General features: G+C 36.8%; 1 protein-coding gene across 1 annotated transcript; it reads right to left on the reverse strand.

Annotated features, from left to right (window-relative positions):
- Nucleotides 1-4,886: 4,886 nt before the first annotated feature.
- Nucleotides 4,887-17,319, reverse strand: LOC127949179 (protein PAT1 homolog 1). The gene is made up of 18 exons (XM_052546172.1): nt 17,119-17,319; nt 16,272-16,371; nt 14,874-15,274; nt 13,912-13,986; nt 13,615-13,812; nt 13,197-13,298; nt 12,495-12,581; nt 12,212-12,414; nt 11,977-12,127; nt 11,670-11,784; nt 11,398-11,495; nt 11,109-11,168; nt 10,682-10,827; nt 8,666-8,825; nt 8,428-8,553; nt 8,230-8,321; nt 6,128-6,277; nt 4,887-5,416 (listed from the first exon to the last, which is right to left on the reverse strand). The coding sequence occupies exons 1-18, from the start codon at nt 17,131-17,133 to the stop codon at nt 5,395-5,397; spliced, it is 2,301 nt and encodes a 766-aa protein (XP_052402132.1). The 5' UTR covers nt 17,134-17,319; the 3' UTR covers nt 4,887-5,394.
- Between the last annotated feature and the right edge of the window lie 164 nt (nt 17,320-17,483).

Here is a 17,483-nt window from a genome sequence, read left to right on the forward strand (position 1 = left end):
GGCTGTTTGATAAACGTGCTAATGTTAGCGATGGCTAACCGTAGCTGCGTTTGATAATTAGCTAGCTATAACTTACCCATTTTTGTATATCATAACTAACCTGCTCTGTCTAGTCTGTTGGTCTCCGTGTCCTCTTTGCTTCATGGTTTTTCTGTGCGTGAGAAAAATGATGTGTGGCGTGAAAGCGTTTGAAAAGAGTCAATTGCGTGTGTCTCACGGTGAATGCTTGAGAGTTGGCAGCTCTGGTTACGTTGGTTGGCGCTAGCTTTGATCAGCTGTCTGATGTTTACCAATGATGTTGACAGAATGCTGTCTGTCAAATTAATTTAATTCAAATAATGTGTATATACAACTCAAAATGTAATATGAACAAAACGAATAGGAACATATTGACTGGTAAAGGTGAAGGGGAGTAGCTTGAAGATGTCATGTTTCAAAATCACTTGACATCACCCAACGTTCCTCTGGAGGCAAAACGTCCTCTTAGGCTTCGGCTATGGCTGTAGGGTTGTTGTGAAGGTATGGGCGGAGCATAGAGACTATGCCGTCTCTCGTTTGTTACTCTAGAGTAGACTAATTCACTTTATTGAGGCATACTGCCCCCATCTGGTATGGAATGTGGAGTATGACTTGATTTTTTAGCCAGGCATGACAGATGGCATCTTTAATGAGTGTCTGGTCTCTTGGGCATGCTGTCATCCAGCTTCATGCAAACCCAAAATGATATGGGTTTTACTGATAGTCCACTGTTTGAAGACTTTTTGGGTATAATTTGACACAGTTTACTTTATTTTGCTACTTACATGCACTATAGTACGGTGGCCGAGACAGCTCAACACGCTGCAACTTAAGAAAACACATGCACATGGAAAAAACATCAGCAAATGAAGAAAACATCTTCATCAGTTTGACAACACAAGTGTTGCAAATCCTCACAACACATGCATTAACGAAATGCGCTGAAAATCCTCACAACACATGTAATTAACAAACGTGCTGCAAATAGCACTAACCACAATGGAAATGTTTGAAGGAGACCTCAAAAAGTGTTGGACCGACTTGGATTTGTCTATCGTGCAGTGGCCACTGGTCAGTGGAGTTGTTGGTGAACTGAAAGGTGAGTTTTTTTCATTTTTTTTCATGGTGTTTTTTAAATTAGCTTTTTTGGTAATAAGACTTTCCTGTCATTACATGATCTATTTACAGTTCACAGTGGATACTATTGTTGTTAAACTACATCAGACATAGACATAATGTTACAAAAGATAAATGCTGCTCTTTTAAGCTTTAATTCGTTTGAAAATCCTGTGGGAAAAGTCTCATGGTTCCCACAAAAATATAAAGCAGCAGAACTGTTTTCAACATTGAGAATCATAAATGTTTCTTGAGTTTCTTGATTTCTGAAGAATGAAAAGTATAATGGTGCTGAAAATTGAGCTTTGTATCAGAAATAAATCACATTTTGGTCTTTAAAATTGTTAGTTTAATATTCCACAATTTTACATTTATTTATTTTTACTTTCTTACTGACTTCTAGACATAGAACGATGAGAGTAAAAACTCTCAAAAAAAATATTTTCGAATGATTTCTGAGACACTAAAGACAAAACACAAACTTTGATCACAGCTATAAATTACATTTTTAAATCTATTTTAAATGTATTACTGTTTTTTCACTTTACTTTTGATTAAATATATACAGCATCCCACAATGCAATGTTCCTAACTTTACCTTCAGTGGAAATAATATCAACTGCATCATTTAACAGCTGATCAGTTAGTTGAGTTGGATGGTATTTGTTACACCGGATGATGATGGCACTCAAAACAACTGTAAGAGGAAACCAGACTCACTAAGAAAAAGACACACCCGCTTTCGCTTGCATTTGCCCCAAATGACCTTCCCTCCTTCCTCTACTTCACTCCTGCTGCGGCCAGCAAAACAACACCACTGAAGACATTTCTGCAACTACAACTATATTGGAGAAAAAAAAGAGGTACAGAAGCCTTTGGGTTTTATTATTCTTTTTATTATTTCGGCTGTAACTTTCTGGGTAACACTTTAGAATAAGGTTCCATTAGTTAATGTTAGTTAACTACCTTCGTTAACATGAACTAAGCAAGAACAATCCTTCTACAGCATTTATAAGTCTTAGTTCATGTTAATTTCAACATTTACTAATTCATTATTTCAATCAAAAGTTGTGCTTGTTAACATTAGTTAATGCACTGTGAATTACCATGAACTAACAATGAATAACTGTATTTTCATTAACTAACATTAACGAAGATGAATAAATACAGTAATAAATGTATTATTCATTGTTTTTCATGTTAATTAATACATTAACTAACATTAACTAATAGAACCTTATTCTAAAGTGTTACCACTTTCTGCTGTTTGACTTTAAGCACGCTACATACTGTCATTAGTTAGCTCTCCTTTAATAAAGGTTAGAAATTTAGAACCAGGGCGAATTGTTATAAAGGGAATTCGTCTAAATATGTCTAATATTAACTAAGGTTTTGATTCTTAAACTCTTAACCCTTTAAAATGTTCTGTATCACGTTTGATGTGGTGGCGTACCCGAGTTTTATGTGTGTACAGAGGGGGCTGTGCAGAGCTGAACATTTGTAAGCAATGAATGCATTATTATTTAATAATTGACAATTGTTTATCTTTTCGTCTTTGCATCAGATGCAAAAAATCATGACAATATCCCAGCTAGAAGAGTGTGGATTCGGTCAGCCTTGGCCCAGACATGGACTCAAGCTCTTGTACTGGTTTGCTAAAGACTGTATTTGGACTAATGACGATGACATGTTTCTGGCATGTAACCCGGCAAACGGAGAGTTCGGCTTTCACCTCTTTGAGAACAGATACAGTAAATCTAAAGGGAAACTTCTTCCAGACGTGCAGTTTTCCTACTACCTGCTGGGCAATCTGAATTCACCAGGAGCTGATATGCTGCCAAACTACATCAAGGAACACAACACCGGCCAGCATGACAGCAATACAGACCGCATCATTGTCACCGCTCACGGAGAGAGGAGGTTTGGGAAAATTTACGTGACCACGCACAAAGATCAGACAAGCTTTGACCCATACGCCACATTTCATATCTCCAGGGGCCTCCTGAAGAGCATTAAATCATTCCAGAATCTAGAAGACTTTCTGCAGAGCGTTGGGTATCAGAAGCAACATTTACAGATGGTTCTGTTGAGAATTAGTGATGATTCCACATCTACTGATACACCATCTCGAAAATGTGACTGTAGCTGTACTATACTCTGAACTGAATTTATTTGGGAGTCGCTAAGACATAAGATGTCTACTCTGGGACAATCATAACATTATGGCATTATCTTAAAAATATGATGTATGGTTGTGAAAGTGTGGAGGGAAAATAAATTTTATTGATTTTGCATGATTATGTAATGCCTGCTTTACTTAGAACTGCTTTGAGGTCAGAATGAGATATGGTTTGGGGCCTAAAGAATGAGATGTATGGGTGACAAGGGGTTCGTGCATGCAACTGGGAGACCATAAGACGCCTGTTCATGTCCTAGTAGATCGTCATGTCCCTAAATTAGGGCCAGAGTCTTAGAAGTATGATGTAGTAGAATGTGCTTTTTACTTTCATACTATGTGTGGAAAAGCACAGTTGTTAAGAGATATAAGCTTGAAGGCTATGGAAGAGATAAAAAGGGTGGAGGAAACCCTCTCTTTTTTGTCGCACTCTGCAACAACCAGTGTTTCTGTATTACTGTCTGGCCATTCTTGCAAAAAAATAAAACATTTGAAAAAAGAAAAATGAGCCAGTTTGTCTCTAATGTATTTAATGTATGTTTAACTCTAATGAGGTCTGGTGCTTTCCACTGGATTGTACCAGTGAATTTAAATAACCCTATGAACTCTGGGTGATTTCCAGAATATGACAGGCAGGGCTACATTTAAACAAGTTTGATGAATGTATCATGTGACCACCACTAACCAATAGGAGGTGGCGGAATATATATATATAGCCAGGTTTTTGAAACCTAAATAGTGGGAAAAGCCTTGATAAGCCATAATGACTTTAAATTTATATTCTGAGTTTGTGTGAGAAATTATTGAAAGGTAACATCTGGGTTATAAAAACACACTTACAGCACAAGTGAATGCTCTGTAAAAATGTGTGTATCGGGAAAGTCTGCTGATAAGACCTGAAGGAACCGAGCTCTCATTACAAATCGATTCGCTTCAGCACACTATGAAGAGAAAGGGGAAATAGCATTTCTTCCCCCACAATAATACTTACAGATGTATAGTATTTAACTAAAGCCTATTTATTGTTACAGCCCAAACAGTTTCTTCAAACCAAGCAGATAAAGTGGTCAGGAGAAAGAGGAGACAGATAAGAAATGAGCAGCAATACTGAATAATCTTAGTTGGGTCTTAACAAAAGAGACAGAAATGTTCTCTGTTGACAACAATTATGCCTTTTAAGAGAATCAGCTGTTTATCTGTGTGTGTGAGATGACACGGTGCTTCTCTCAAGGTTACAAACTATGCATACTCTGCACAGGCCTAAAAATATAAAGCACAATGAAAGGATCACTATAAGGGACAAATACATTTATTAAGAATGTGATTTTTGTTCATGATGGTGGTGTAAATTTGTAATTTTTGTCTCTTCTTGAAGATGAAGTTGGATGAGGATACGTTTTCTTGGGTGTGAAATTGCAGAATTTTTTTTTTTTTTGAGAATGTTAATTAAGGAAATTAGTATGTAAAATACATCTAATGCAAAATAGTAATGAGGATTTGGGAGGAAGTTCACTTTTCATTTTAGAAAAGTCCAGGTGTGTGAGAAACCCTGCTAAGATCAAAACACTAACACACCTTTGTATAATAGAAAGTTTTAATTTCATGTGTATCACAGGCATCATGTCAAGACCTTTAAAAATGAAGAATACCTTTGTTTTAACCTTCATTTAAACTCACAGACACACTTGCACAGTCACTCTTTTGCAAACATACAACTAGCTGCAGTGTATAAGAAAGTTAAGATATTAATGAATGGCAGAGTTCTCCTCAAATCTATGTGTCTATAAATAAGTTTGGATGTTGTCATGATCGAGCCATTTTAAAGGGAAACCTCCCTTTCCTGGCTCTGCTGTTCAGAGCTGACCCTAATGGAAGCTAAAATACATTAACCTGATCGCCTTTATTGACAAACCTATGGACAACAGTTTATAACCATTTAAACATTATTCCTATCTATTGTGACTCTTATAACGTGAAAGGAAAAGTGACCTGACCTCACCCTCCAAAACATCACACATAAAACTGCTCATTCACAAATACATTAACAGCCAGTCTCTCAACAACTGCCACATCTGAAGACACTTCTACCTGGACACGGCTGTGATCCTGAAAGAAAACGAAGACAAGTCAGTCTCAATAAAAGGCTAAAATAACCTGATATCTTTCTTTCGTTCCTTTATTTTATTTGATCACATCTACTTTACACCAAGCACAAAAACCAAACATTATGTGCAAACAATCTAGGACTGGTCGAATTTGAATAATCATGATATATTTGTGATTACAGAGTTGCAAAAATGCTTACTTTGATCAAGCATGCATGCATATATTAAATATACAAATGAATAACTACCATTTAATATGCACATAAATGTTAATCGCTCTAAAACAGTAGTGTATAACTGATGGTATATTTTGTGTGTATAAGTACAATGTTATATATAGTGTGTATTTAAAATACTAAGTAAAAGAAGTAAAAATTATAATTTTATATATAAAAATTCAGCTTTTTTTGTAATTAAATGTTTTTTTAATATTACATTTTTGTGATTTCCATTAATCTCATTACATTAAAAAATGAAAATAACAGAAATCACAAATATACACAGATATATATAGTAATCAACATCTGAAGTGGATCCAAAAAAGTTGATCAAATTTGTCCTAAGACAAGAAGGCTCTGTGGTTTTAGGACAGCTTTGATGAAAGGTTTTGATCCACTTCAAATGTTGACTACTGTATATCTTAAATGTTGCAAAGTTTGTAAACAAGCATCATTTCTATTGTCTTGTCTATTGTTTTAGAGGACAAACTCACTGTAACTTCTCCTGCAGGAGCTCGAGTCTCTGCCGGTCCACGTATCGAGAGAACAGGGACACTAGGTTTGGAGGAGTAAACAGCGGAGATGAAAGCGCAGAGGACGGGACCTTCAGAAGCTCCCGCGTCACAGAGAACACCAACTCAGTCCTGCAAACAGAATGAAAAAACTGGTTTGAAGAATCGGACAAATCTCAAATCATTACAGTTAGAAAAAAAAAAAAAAAAAAAAAGATAGATAGATAGAGAAAAAGAGAGTCTTATATTCACGGAAAGATATTGATTCTTAAATCCGAAGAATCGAGAAGTCTAGCCTGTTTTCAGTTAATGGACAGAACATATGTTATTCCGTTTTTTTTCCTTTCTACATGCATGTCATCTTAAAGGTGCTGTAGGGAACTTTTGTAAAAAAAAATTTTTTACATATTTGTTAAACCTGTCATTATGTCCTGACAGTAGAATATGAGACAGATAATCTGTGAAAAAAATCAAGCTCCTCTGGCTCCTCCCAGTGTCCTATTGCCATTTGCAGAAACTGCATCGCTCCCGGTAAATAAACAACCAATCAGAGCTGCGGTCCGTAACTTTGTTTGTGTTCAAAATGTAGAAAAATGAACATAATAAGCGAGTACACCATGAATCCATTTTCCAAACCGTGTTTTTGGCTTGTCCTGAATCACTAGGGTGCACCTATAATAAGTGTTTATATTCGGACTATTTTAGATTGCTTCGGGGGTACCGCGGCGGAGTAACCCAGTACCTTTGTGATTCTTCATAGACATAAACAGAGAGAAGTAGTTCCGGCTACGATGTTCTTCCGCAAGACACAAGCAGTTCTGTTTATTAACCGCTAGAGCGTCAAAAGTTCCCTACCGCAGCTTTAAGGGTTTTTCCATTGTTTTACATTTTGTTTAACATTATAATACCATTCATATTTTTACATTTTATTACAATTTAAAGATGAAACCAATCCGACGTATAGTTGACATTTGAGGCTTAATATTATAGAAAAGCACTAAAAGGTTTTTAGTTAGTGTTTTTTTCAGATTGATTATTTTCAGATAAAAATACGGCATACACTTGCATCAAACAATGGTATAAACATCATTCGGTGTAAATTGTGACAATTGAAATTAACAATTGCAATTATTTCAAGAGAATAAATCAACAATTACGATTTTTGTCATTATGCAGTCCTACCTCCCATCAAAAAAATAAAAAATAAAAATAAATTTTTTTTTTTTCGCAATAAGCTTTGTACTTTGGTACTTTTAATGAGAAAAAAAAAAAAAAAAAAAGTCTCCGATTTTGAATTCTGTCCATTGTATCCCAGTTAGCGGTAGACGGATGTGTGTTTTTTTGACAGCCGATGCCGATATCTTGAAAAGCAGGGGAGCTGATATCTACATAATTTAATGTGAAGTGACAGATGGCTGTAGCGCCTCAGTTCAACAGACGTGAACTGATCATCTCCTCCACTTTAATACTAGTTTCAGCACAAAATAAACATGACTATACTTCCGAATGCAAGTTAAAAGACAGAGTACAATTTTACAATTCACATCCTGTCTCATGTCATCGCTCAATCAGTGTTTCAGCCGCACAAAGACATCAATAAGGCTTGTAAACAATGTCACTTAACGTCGCATTTACCTCAGAAAAACCATATTCGGTGACCATAAACTCATTACTCATACTTATGATGATTATGCTCATACTTATCAGTTGAAACCTGAGGAACATGCAGAATCAGAAAGAGAAATGTAAAAATGTCTAACAAGAGTTCCTATCAGCTTGCCATATAATAAAAATATATATGACTAAAATTAACCTTCAATATTATAGTAATGTATGTCGTACCAAATGACTCATGTATATTTTACAGAATTAGTTCAGATATTTTTTTTCCTTAAAATATGGCATGTGTACCTGATATAGATCCAAAATAATCTATATTCAATTGATTAAAATTCGTTTCAAAACCCAGCCCTACAAATCATGATGAAATACTCCAACACTAGCCACTTTCACACATGAATAACTGTGGAATACCAAGCATGCCTGTAGGGAAAATAGATAACAATACACAGAGAGATGCTCACCAGCGGTTATCGTCCATTAACTGACAGTTGGGATCGGAGCTCTGCATCCTCTCTCCTTCACTTAGAATCAGATAGAGCAACGTCACGCCAAACTGACAAACACAACAAAGACATTACTGAAACATCATTGGGTTAGTCTGACAAAAAGCACTGTGCATGTTTGCCATTTAAAAAATAAATCTAATTTGACAGTGATACCTTATTTTGCAGCACAAGGGGAAGCTGTCCTTCACTGCCTTGCAGCTCCTGAAGGAGATCAGTGAGGGAGGTACTCGACATGGACTGGATTACTGTCGTCACTGGCTTTACCAACCAACACAGTACCTATCAGAGAGAACATGCAAATGAGAAAACTTTTCCTAGTGCTAGTCACAACCTATAGAACTTGACATATTTCATTCTCTTCGTACAAAGACCCATTCGTCTGTGACTGTACCTGGTCTTGTTTGTCTTTCTTGGCCAGAGCTGGAAGGTTCCTGGCTATTCCCATGACAATAGCAGCAGCCTGGGGCTGTGGCAGGAAGGGGAGGAGTCTGGAGATGAGGCGTTTCCCCTTTCGCACAGACATGATCATCAAGCACTGCTCATCGCTCACTCTGCAGAAGGGTGGGAAGTAGGTCTGTTACGGTCACAAAACTTCTAGTATTTGATACAAATATTAGTGATTTCGCACAGTTCTTGACTAATGCACAAAACTATGCTGTTTTAACATGCTTGTTTATATAAAAAAAAAAGACATCAGATAGGTCCTTCAAGGTATCTTGGAGGGGTGAGGTGTCCAAGACACAACATCTAGCTAAAGTGGTGCCTCAGGGCTCAGTACTTGGACCACTTCTCTTCAGGGCAACAACAACTAATCGATAAACAGATTATTATTGATAATGAAAATAATAAATCCGATTATCTAGAGTCAGTGAACGCCCAACTTAAGCCGGTCACATCAAATACAGCACTTTCTATGCACAAAATGCATTGAAAAATAGTGAAAGAGTTATGGGAGTAGGAATTGTAAAGGGATAACATCAAGTAATTTTCTGAATATAAATATCTGACGCTTCTAAGCCAGAAGAAATGACAGTAAGACGTGACTGTGATCAAAGTGAACGTATGTTCCTTCAGAACATATCTCTTACCTGTAGGTTAACACAGTTTGTTTTTATTCATTTTCATTATCTTTATAATTATTTCAATTTTCTATGCAGAGATTTAAGCTTTATTTACTATACAATGCTTAAAAGTATGGTTTCTTAAATAAACTGCTCTAAACTAAGTTATTGGTGATTACCAAAATCATTTTTAGCTATGAAAGAAAGGCAGGAAAAAATTGTAAAGTGCTATAGTGTTGTTGTTTTTTTTTAACATACCCACTTACAGTCATCAAGTACATACTGCCAGGAATAATGCAAGCTGTTATTATTTTGTTATTATGTGAAATTCTATTTAGTTGTTTCAGTTTGTGATAATAATAATATTTTTGGATTTATTATTTTTTTTGACAGATTCCTAAACCATTTGTGTTTTCTCTTTATTATGACAGGTGAGCTAATAAATTAAGCACTGTGTGTTTTCATATCATTCAGTTGGCATGTTTGTTTGAAGGACATTGAGCAGAATGTGGAAGTGTGTTTTGTCAAAAAAATTTTTTTTTAAAGAATTGGGCTTTTTCATCCTCTTAATTGATTCGTATGGAAAAATAATCTGCCAACTAATCGATTACCAAAATAATTGTTAGTTACAGCTCTACTTCTCTTCTCGGTCTACATGGCATCACTCGGTTCTGTCATTCAGAAACATGGCTTTTCATATCTCTGCTATGCTGATGACACTCAACAAACCCATCACTTCATCACAATTTCAGCATCCAGCTAAGTGTATCAACCCTAACTTCAAAATCAGCTGAATTTCTCAGACCACATTGCTAATCCTGCAGTTTTGCTTTAAACAACATAAGAAAAGACACAACACGCTACACAACTCCTTGTTCAAGTTCTTGTCATGCCACACCTCTGTTCATGAATTCGCACTGGCTACCAAAAAGGAACAAAATCACTTTCACAGACTTTTTCATTAACTGTTCCCTCCTGGTGGAATGACCTGCCCAACTCAATCCAAGCATCTCCAAGAATCACCTAAAAACACAACTTTTCCATCTTCATTTGACCCTCTAACACTTGCACTCTCTATTTCATTTCTATTTTAATGGCTTATTTACTTTTTTACTACATTAAAAAATCCTTGCGTACTGCATTAGTCCATCGGAAACTTGTCAAAGCACTTACATTATTATTGTTGATATTGATTGGATCTATTGTCCTCATTTTTAAGTCACTTAAGTCACTAAAAGCGTTTGTTAAATGACTTAATCTAAATGTAAAAACATGATCATGAGATGATTTCTCAACTAGGCTAGTTCATGTGCCTGTACTCGTGTGGCTCTTCCTGTGGCACTCACCGGTCGTCCCACTCTTTTTCTCGGAGGGAGTTGTAGAGCTGCAGCGTGTGTGTTTTATGCTGTTCTAGCAGGGCATCTCTTTGGTGCTCAGGGGTCTGCAAGAACTTCTTCTCAAAGTCTTGCACTTCTAATAGTAGACTGTACATCTGCATAACAAAATATACAGGTTATTACTGTGTTATATATTATACTTGTTAGTACATTTAATGGAATACTGGTTTAATTACAATAACTTTCTAAACAACAATAACTATTTGTTTATTTAGTTGTGGCCAGAAAAAAAAAATTGGTTTGGAAAATAAAAATCTGTACAACTAAACTGACTGAGCTAATAGGAAAAATCCTTAGTTTTTAGGATTATATAAATATTTTTTTTAATTAATTACCTGAGCCATAATAAAAATACTTCACTTTACTCTATTCTCACCTTCTCCACAGTATAAAGGATTTGCCGTCTTTTGTTCCACACTTGCTTTTCTCTTTTTTCCTGCAAAATGACAAAAAGTACACTGGTACAAAGAAACAGTACCATGAAAACATGGACCTTTTTAATGAACTCTTTATTAATGAAGAAAAATGCATTACTAGGACTAGAAAGAATCTGTCACTTTCGGTTTTTTTTTTGCATGGGTCCACTCATAAGCAACCAAAAACAGCCTCATAAGTGGGTTTATAAAAATAGTCTATGTAAAAGGGTGAGGGAATAGTGAGTTGACCTCATCATCACTGCGAGAGGTCACCACGGCATCAATCATTTTCCTTGGATTGTTCACACTGGAGACAGTCAGTTTTCCTAACGAGCCAGCAAACTGCACTGTGAAACAAACACAATCACAAACAATTCAGACCATTTTGAAATAATTAACCTTACAGAAATGCACAATTAAATCAATAACAACAAAATAGACATTTTTGGTTTGCCTGCAGTTATAAGAATGCTAAGACAGGCATTTTTTTAATGCAATTTTGCCCAAGTGTTGTTTTGTACCTGGCCGATAGGTGTGCTCCAGTTTAGCCACCTGAGGAGTGATGAGTTTGGTGGTGTGCTCCTTCCTGGTGTCTCGGTCCCGCTCCTGACGCTTCTCCATCTTCTCATAATAATTCTGCAAAATAAGAATTAATATCCACTATGAACCAGCAATATCTACACAACATTTTACAATGATGTTTCTCAAATTAAAAATACTATAAATCCAAGCTTCAGCAGAATTAAAAAATAAGTAGATGGTAAACAAACTCTGATGTCTTAAAGCCTTGTCTAAAAGTCTAAAAAAGTTGGGTAAAAGAGTGATTACCTGGTAGTAGTAGTCATCCAGATACGGATCGGTGCTTTGAAGTTGCATCATTTGTATTCTCGCTACCCATTCCTTCTCTCTTTGTGTCATCAGATTGCTGTAAGGATCTCGGTTTCTCCTGTCTCCAACACCTCTGCCTCCGACGTGATCACTGAGCGTATGAGAGACACAGAAACATTTACATGAGGCATTTCAAAGTGAGGCGCCATTCGGAGAGAGGACAGATGGTTCCCACCCCAAGCCTCTGTTCTGCATCCTCTGGTTGAGCATCCTGCGGTGCTGCGGGTGGAGGTGGGTGGTGTTGTGTCGGATGGGTGCGTGGCCAAGAGGTGGCCCATGGGGACCCATTCTAGGACCAGACGGCCCAAAGAACGGCCTGAAACCCCCGACACCTCCCTGTAATAATGGGGGAGCTGGACCACGTGGGAACTGACCAATCTGAAGAGCGTAGCACAAGATTAGGACACGATGGAAGCTCTAGATCCACTCTTATTAAAAGTTATATATCATAAACTCACCTGAGAGTTGAGCAGCTGGGCTCTCTGTATCTGAGACAGAACAGGACCAACTCCAGCAGGGAACGGAGGATGAGACAACGGGGAGTTCTGAGAGAGCAAGAAAAGGGTTTATCATAGCTTGTCATTTCCGTCCCACTTTATATTAGGTGGCATTAACTACTATGTACTTACATAAAAAATAAGTACAATGTACTTATTGTGTTCATATTGTATTGTAAAACACTTTTGCTGCTATTGAGGTGGGATAGGGGTAAGGTTAGGGAGAGGGTTGGAGGTATGGGGAAGTTTAAGGGTGGGTTAAGGTGTAAAGTATGGGTCAACAGTGTAATTATAAATGTAGTTACAGAAATTAAACACAGATGTAATTACATGTCGTTTTTTTTTAATATAAGTACAATGTAAAAACATGTATGTACACAATAAGTACATTGTACTAAATTATTAATTAAAATGTAAGTACATAGTAGTTAAGGCCACTTAATATAAAGTGGGTCCGTCATTTCAATACTGTTCAAAAACTTTCAAAATAGATATGATACCAGATTGTTTTCCTCCCAAAAGCCATTTAGACATTAGATGTCCCCTAAAGAGAGCCTCCTCGAGCATGAGCAAACAGGCACCGAAGCGTGCTTTTTTCACTGTATTATAGCACCACTGTCAGGCTGTTGGAGGTGAGTGATTGTGAACTGATCTGGGACTCACAGCGATGCTGAGGAGGTTGTTGGGGGACAGACGCTCAGGAAAGGGAGGAGGGTAGCGCAGTGGCACAGAGGCTCTCACGTGAACGGCTGAAGGGTGATTATTCTGAAGAAAAAAAGAAACATACAGTCAATGAACTACTTAAGTTCAATCTAAACCATTGCATCACCCAGAAATATTGAATGCAAACTCAAGAATCCTTGGGTTAATTTAGAAAAAAATACCATGTTTTTATAACACTTTTACTTCATGCATTGAATAAATGGTTGGCTAACGGAGACTTGTCATAGCACTGTCATATTACTGCTCTCTTGTTGGTTTCGATTGCTTCTGTTGTCCTCATTTGAAAGTCGCTTTGATTAAAACATCTGCTAAATGAATAAATGTAAATATTCTAAAGCATAAAAGAATGACATCTTACCTGGTGATTGTGGATGTGACTCATGGGCTGTTTTGGAGGTGTTCCGATAGGTACAGCCCTTACAGGTGGACTTCCAATCACAGGTGAGCTGGAGCGAGGAGGCGGAACCCGTTCGGACAAATCTCGCCCTTCTTCTCTGAGTGCAGGAGGCCGATTAGGAAGTCCTACTTCTTTGATAATCGACATAAGCGTTTTGTCCTGAGCAGTTAATCAAGAAGTTTAGGAGAACAGCACAGAAAGACAATTAAGTAAGATTGAGAAAGCTAGTATATACACACACACATACAATGTTTGTACCTCTTTTTGACCGACTAGTCCAGAACTAACAGGACTGAAGCCCATACTGTTTTCCCAAATACTGTGAGAGTTTATCTATGGGGGGGAAAGAAAAAGGGAAATATTGGTCATTTATTCTGAATATTTAGAGCAGTAAGGTAAGACAAATCCACATTGTTTTTGTTGATGTATAATAAAATAAAGCCAAGCATGCTACTAAAATTACCTGAAGGGTCCTACATATATTTAAACACTATTTTATCAACTTTAGTGCACACTAGAAGACTAAACATAAAACAAGGTAAAAAACAAATCCCAAATTCTAACTGCCCTTTATTGTAAAAAGGATCAAACTTGAGAGGGTAGATTCCTTAAAACTGAATCTGAAGAATAAAAACCCATGCATCAAATTCCAACATAAAGTTATTTGTAATTTTTGGTTATTAAATCTATGGCAATATGCACATTTGTTTAATAAATCCAGGCTTCAGGACCTGCTGGATCATTTATTTATATAAGACATTCCTTTTATTTTTATTTTTTTTAAAAACTGAGTTTTTCCTGATAAAAATTGTCATTAAAACTTACAAATAAAATGATTATTACTAAATAAAAAATTTAAACAAAAAATATTACTACTGTCATTTTAATGTATAAAAGCATTCAGGAAAACCATTTAGAAATTATATTACTTCATAACAGTACCATACACACACACTGCACTTTGAAATGTTTAGCACATATATTTAATTAAATCACAGTCTTTGCAATTCAATAATTAGACTATTTTTGATTATTTTAATGAATTGTGCAGCCCTATTTTACATGTGATAAACATGTATCATATTTCCACACCCTTAAAATACCTGTTTGTTAAAGTGCCCTGCTGCAGTCCACACCCTGATGATGGCATTTTCATGTTAACAATCAGACTTGCAATCTAATCAAATCAGAAATGGCTTCGAATGATGGATCACACAAACCTGTGGAAGAGGAGCTGGGCCTCTGCGCATGAGCTGCTGCTGTTGTTGGTAGCTCAGCAGCAGAGAAGACTGTCCAGCTAATGCCGAGGGCAGAGGAGCCTGACCGGACAGCATCGGAGGAAGGTGAGGTCTGTCTGACCTGGCGGTGCCCACTCCAGCGATAGCAGGATCCGAGCCCAAGATGAGCCGAGTCAGCGACTCCGCCAGGTCATCGCCACCCCGTTCATCTATGTCAGGGTAAAGCCGGGAGGAAGAGGAGGGTTGAGGGAGGGCCGAAGAGTGGGCACTGCCGCCTGCGAGAGGGAGGTCAACGGAGGAGGCGTCGCCCGCTCCATGTGGTCCGTCTCGTACCTGCTCATCAAGCTCTGCGAGCCGGGCGTGCTCCTCCTGCCAATCATCATCTACAGAGGAAAACATATGAGCTGATGTTACAATCTGATATGCCAGAGTGACTTAGATGTACTACAATGTCTGAGACATTATACACACAACACACAGAACTAACAAATATTGCTACAAGTGTGATTGCATCATCTAATAATTGCTCTTAATAGTGTTCATCGTCTGGTTGACTACGTCTTGTATGAATTTTTCTGAAAATATGCACATTAACTGACAGTCATCACTGAGAAGCTACTACTAAATATTGTAGAAACTTCATTTTCTGTAAAGTTGATTTGCATCGTAAAAAGCGCTATACAAAATAAACTTGAATTGCGTATTAAAGAATAGTCAGAAAGCATTTTTTCAATGTAACATTACCTTGAGACAAAATATATGCACCTTTTATGGCTCATTTTCTATGACTAGGGATACATGTACCAATCGCTGATATTTATTGGACAATTTTTTATTATTTTAAAGCCATCTGCATATCAGAAATAGCATTAAAATGGTAGATACCTTTGGTTTATTGATTAACTGCACAGACACAATGAGTTGCATGATCCAACATTTTTCTCTGGGCAAAATAAATTATTTCTGAATTTAATAATAAAATACAATGTACAGCCTACTAATTTAGGGTGTCCCCCCCCCCCTCAAAACACTTAAAGGAGTAGTGTTTTTTTTTTTAATGCATGCTGAAAACATTTTTAAATATCTTGAAAAATGACTTTAATGTCTTTAAAGCATTGACAGGTTTTTCTGTTGTTTAATACATTTGGTCAACATCTAGAAAGGATGATGCAAGATGGGCTACCTGATCAAGACACTAGTGTTTTTTTTCTTTCTTTTTGATTAAAGAAAATGCTGTACTTTATTCATTATTGGCAAAGTTATTAACCAGTATTTTTTTCTACTCAAACCGGTTTCGGAACGGTAATAGCTTAATACAGATGAGTGCATGAACATAAACGTTCAAAACCTATTGAAGCATTATAAGTCCAAAAACCTTACCGATTGCCCCTGCACCGAAAGTGTCATCATTGAACTGGTCAATTTCATCTTCTTCCTCTACCAACCCTTCCTCCTCCAGGGTGCAGTCATCCTCAAAAGACTGCAAAATAACACATATATACATTTTCAGCATGTCATAAATTAGGGGGATCTAACTTAAGGAGGAGGAAAACAGGGGTCTTAAGGAAAGATGATGCTGTAGCCATATGCAGAGGTCAAATATTGTCCTTGTGCACACCGAAAACTAACATGATCAGTGGTAAAGAACATCTTAATCTTGATTATTTTAGATTTTTTAACAACTAAAAAGATGCATCACTCCTAGAAGCAGTTTATACATGTTCCCAATTCGGAGTATGCAAACTGCTAAGTGCAGAATCAATGTTACAAAAAAAAAAAAACTGCAAAAAAAAAAAAAATCTTACAGAAACCCTTTCGCCCTCTAAACATCTTTCTTAGAGTGACGAAATACATAAAAAAGCTTTGTGAGTTAAAGCGATCCCAGTGCGTTTAGTTGACGTGCTAGCACAGCCTCGCTAACATGCTAACAAGGCCAAAGGTTTAATAACACACATCTGGGCCACACTCAACTCAAAACAGTAGGTATTCGCTGAGGACATTCGGCTGTAATAGATTTCATGAAACTTTTACATCTTGTTCAATATCAGCACCAGAGGAAAGTGATGGCTAGGCCTCACAAACACATTTAGCTCGCTAACTGTAGTGTCGATAAACAAAGCCGCAATTTTCAATCAACATTTAAATATTCCAAACAGCACTTGCCAGATTAAATCTGTTTGAAAAGAGCAGTTTCGACGTGCACCTGTTTAAGAAATACAACATTTACCTGAAAATGGAACATGTGTCTGTGTTCAAATGATCTGGATTGATTCTGCTGCGCGAGACGCCGCGCGCGCGCGAGTGATGCTGTAAACACACTACAGGAGTCTATACCTTGTGTATTTTGGAATCCTGTTAACCATACAAAAAATAATAATAATAAATTGATATAGGAAATTGAATTCTAATGATGGTATAACTCCTCTTAGGAAGGGAGTCCTGTTCACATTCCATTCCATTGCATTTATTTACTAGTAAATATACCATTGTGGTATGTGAATGAGGAAACTGGGAAAATAATTAAGAAAAAACAACAACAACAACATAATGGTATTATTACAGCATTCTTCAAAGTACTTACAATGTACAACC

Source organism: Carassius gibelio, chromosome B1 (genome assembly GCF_023724105.1).
Source record: "Carassius gibelio isolate Cgi1373 ecotype wild population from Czech Republic chromosome B1, carGib1.2-hapl.c, whole genome shotgun sequence".
In the NCBI taxonomy this organism is placed as follows: domain Eukaryota; kingdom Metazoa; phylum Chordata; class Actinopteri; order Cypriniformes; family Cyprinidae; genus Carassius; species Carassius gibelio.

Bases quoted from the DNA above. Each gene is read 5' to 3' on its own strand.
- LOC127949179 (XM_052546172.1), bottom strand. The intron at 12,415-12,494 runs GTGAGTTTATGA...TACGCTCTTCAG, and splicing joins CCCAGCTGCTCAACTCTCAG to ATTGGTCAGTTCCCACGTGG. The intron at 11,496-11,669 runs GTACAAAACAAC...TTTGTTTCACAG, and splicing joins GGAGCACACCTATCGGCCAG to TGCAGTTTGCTGGCTCGTTA.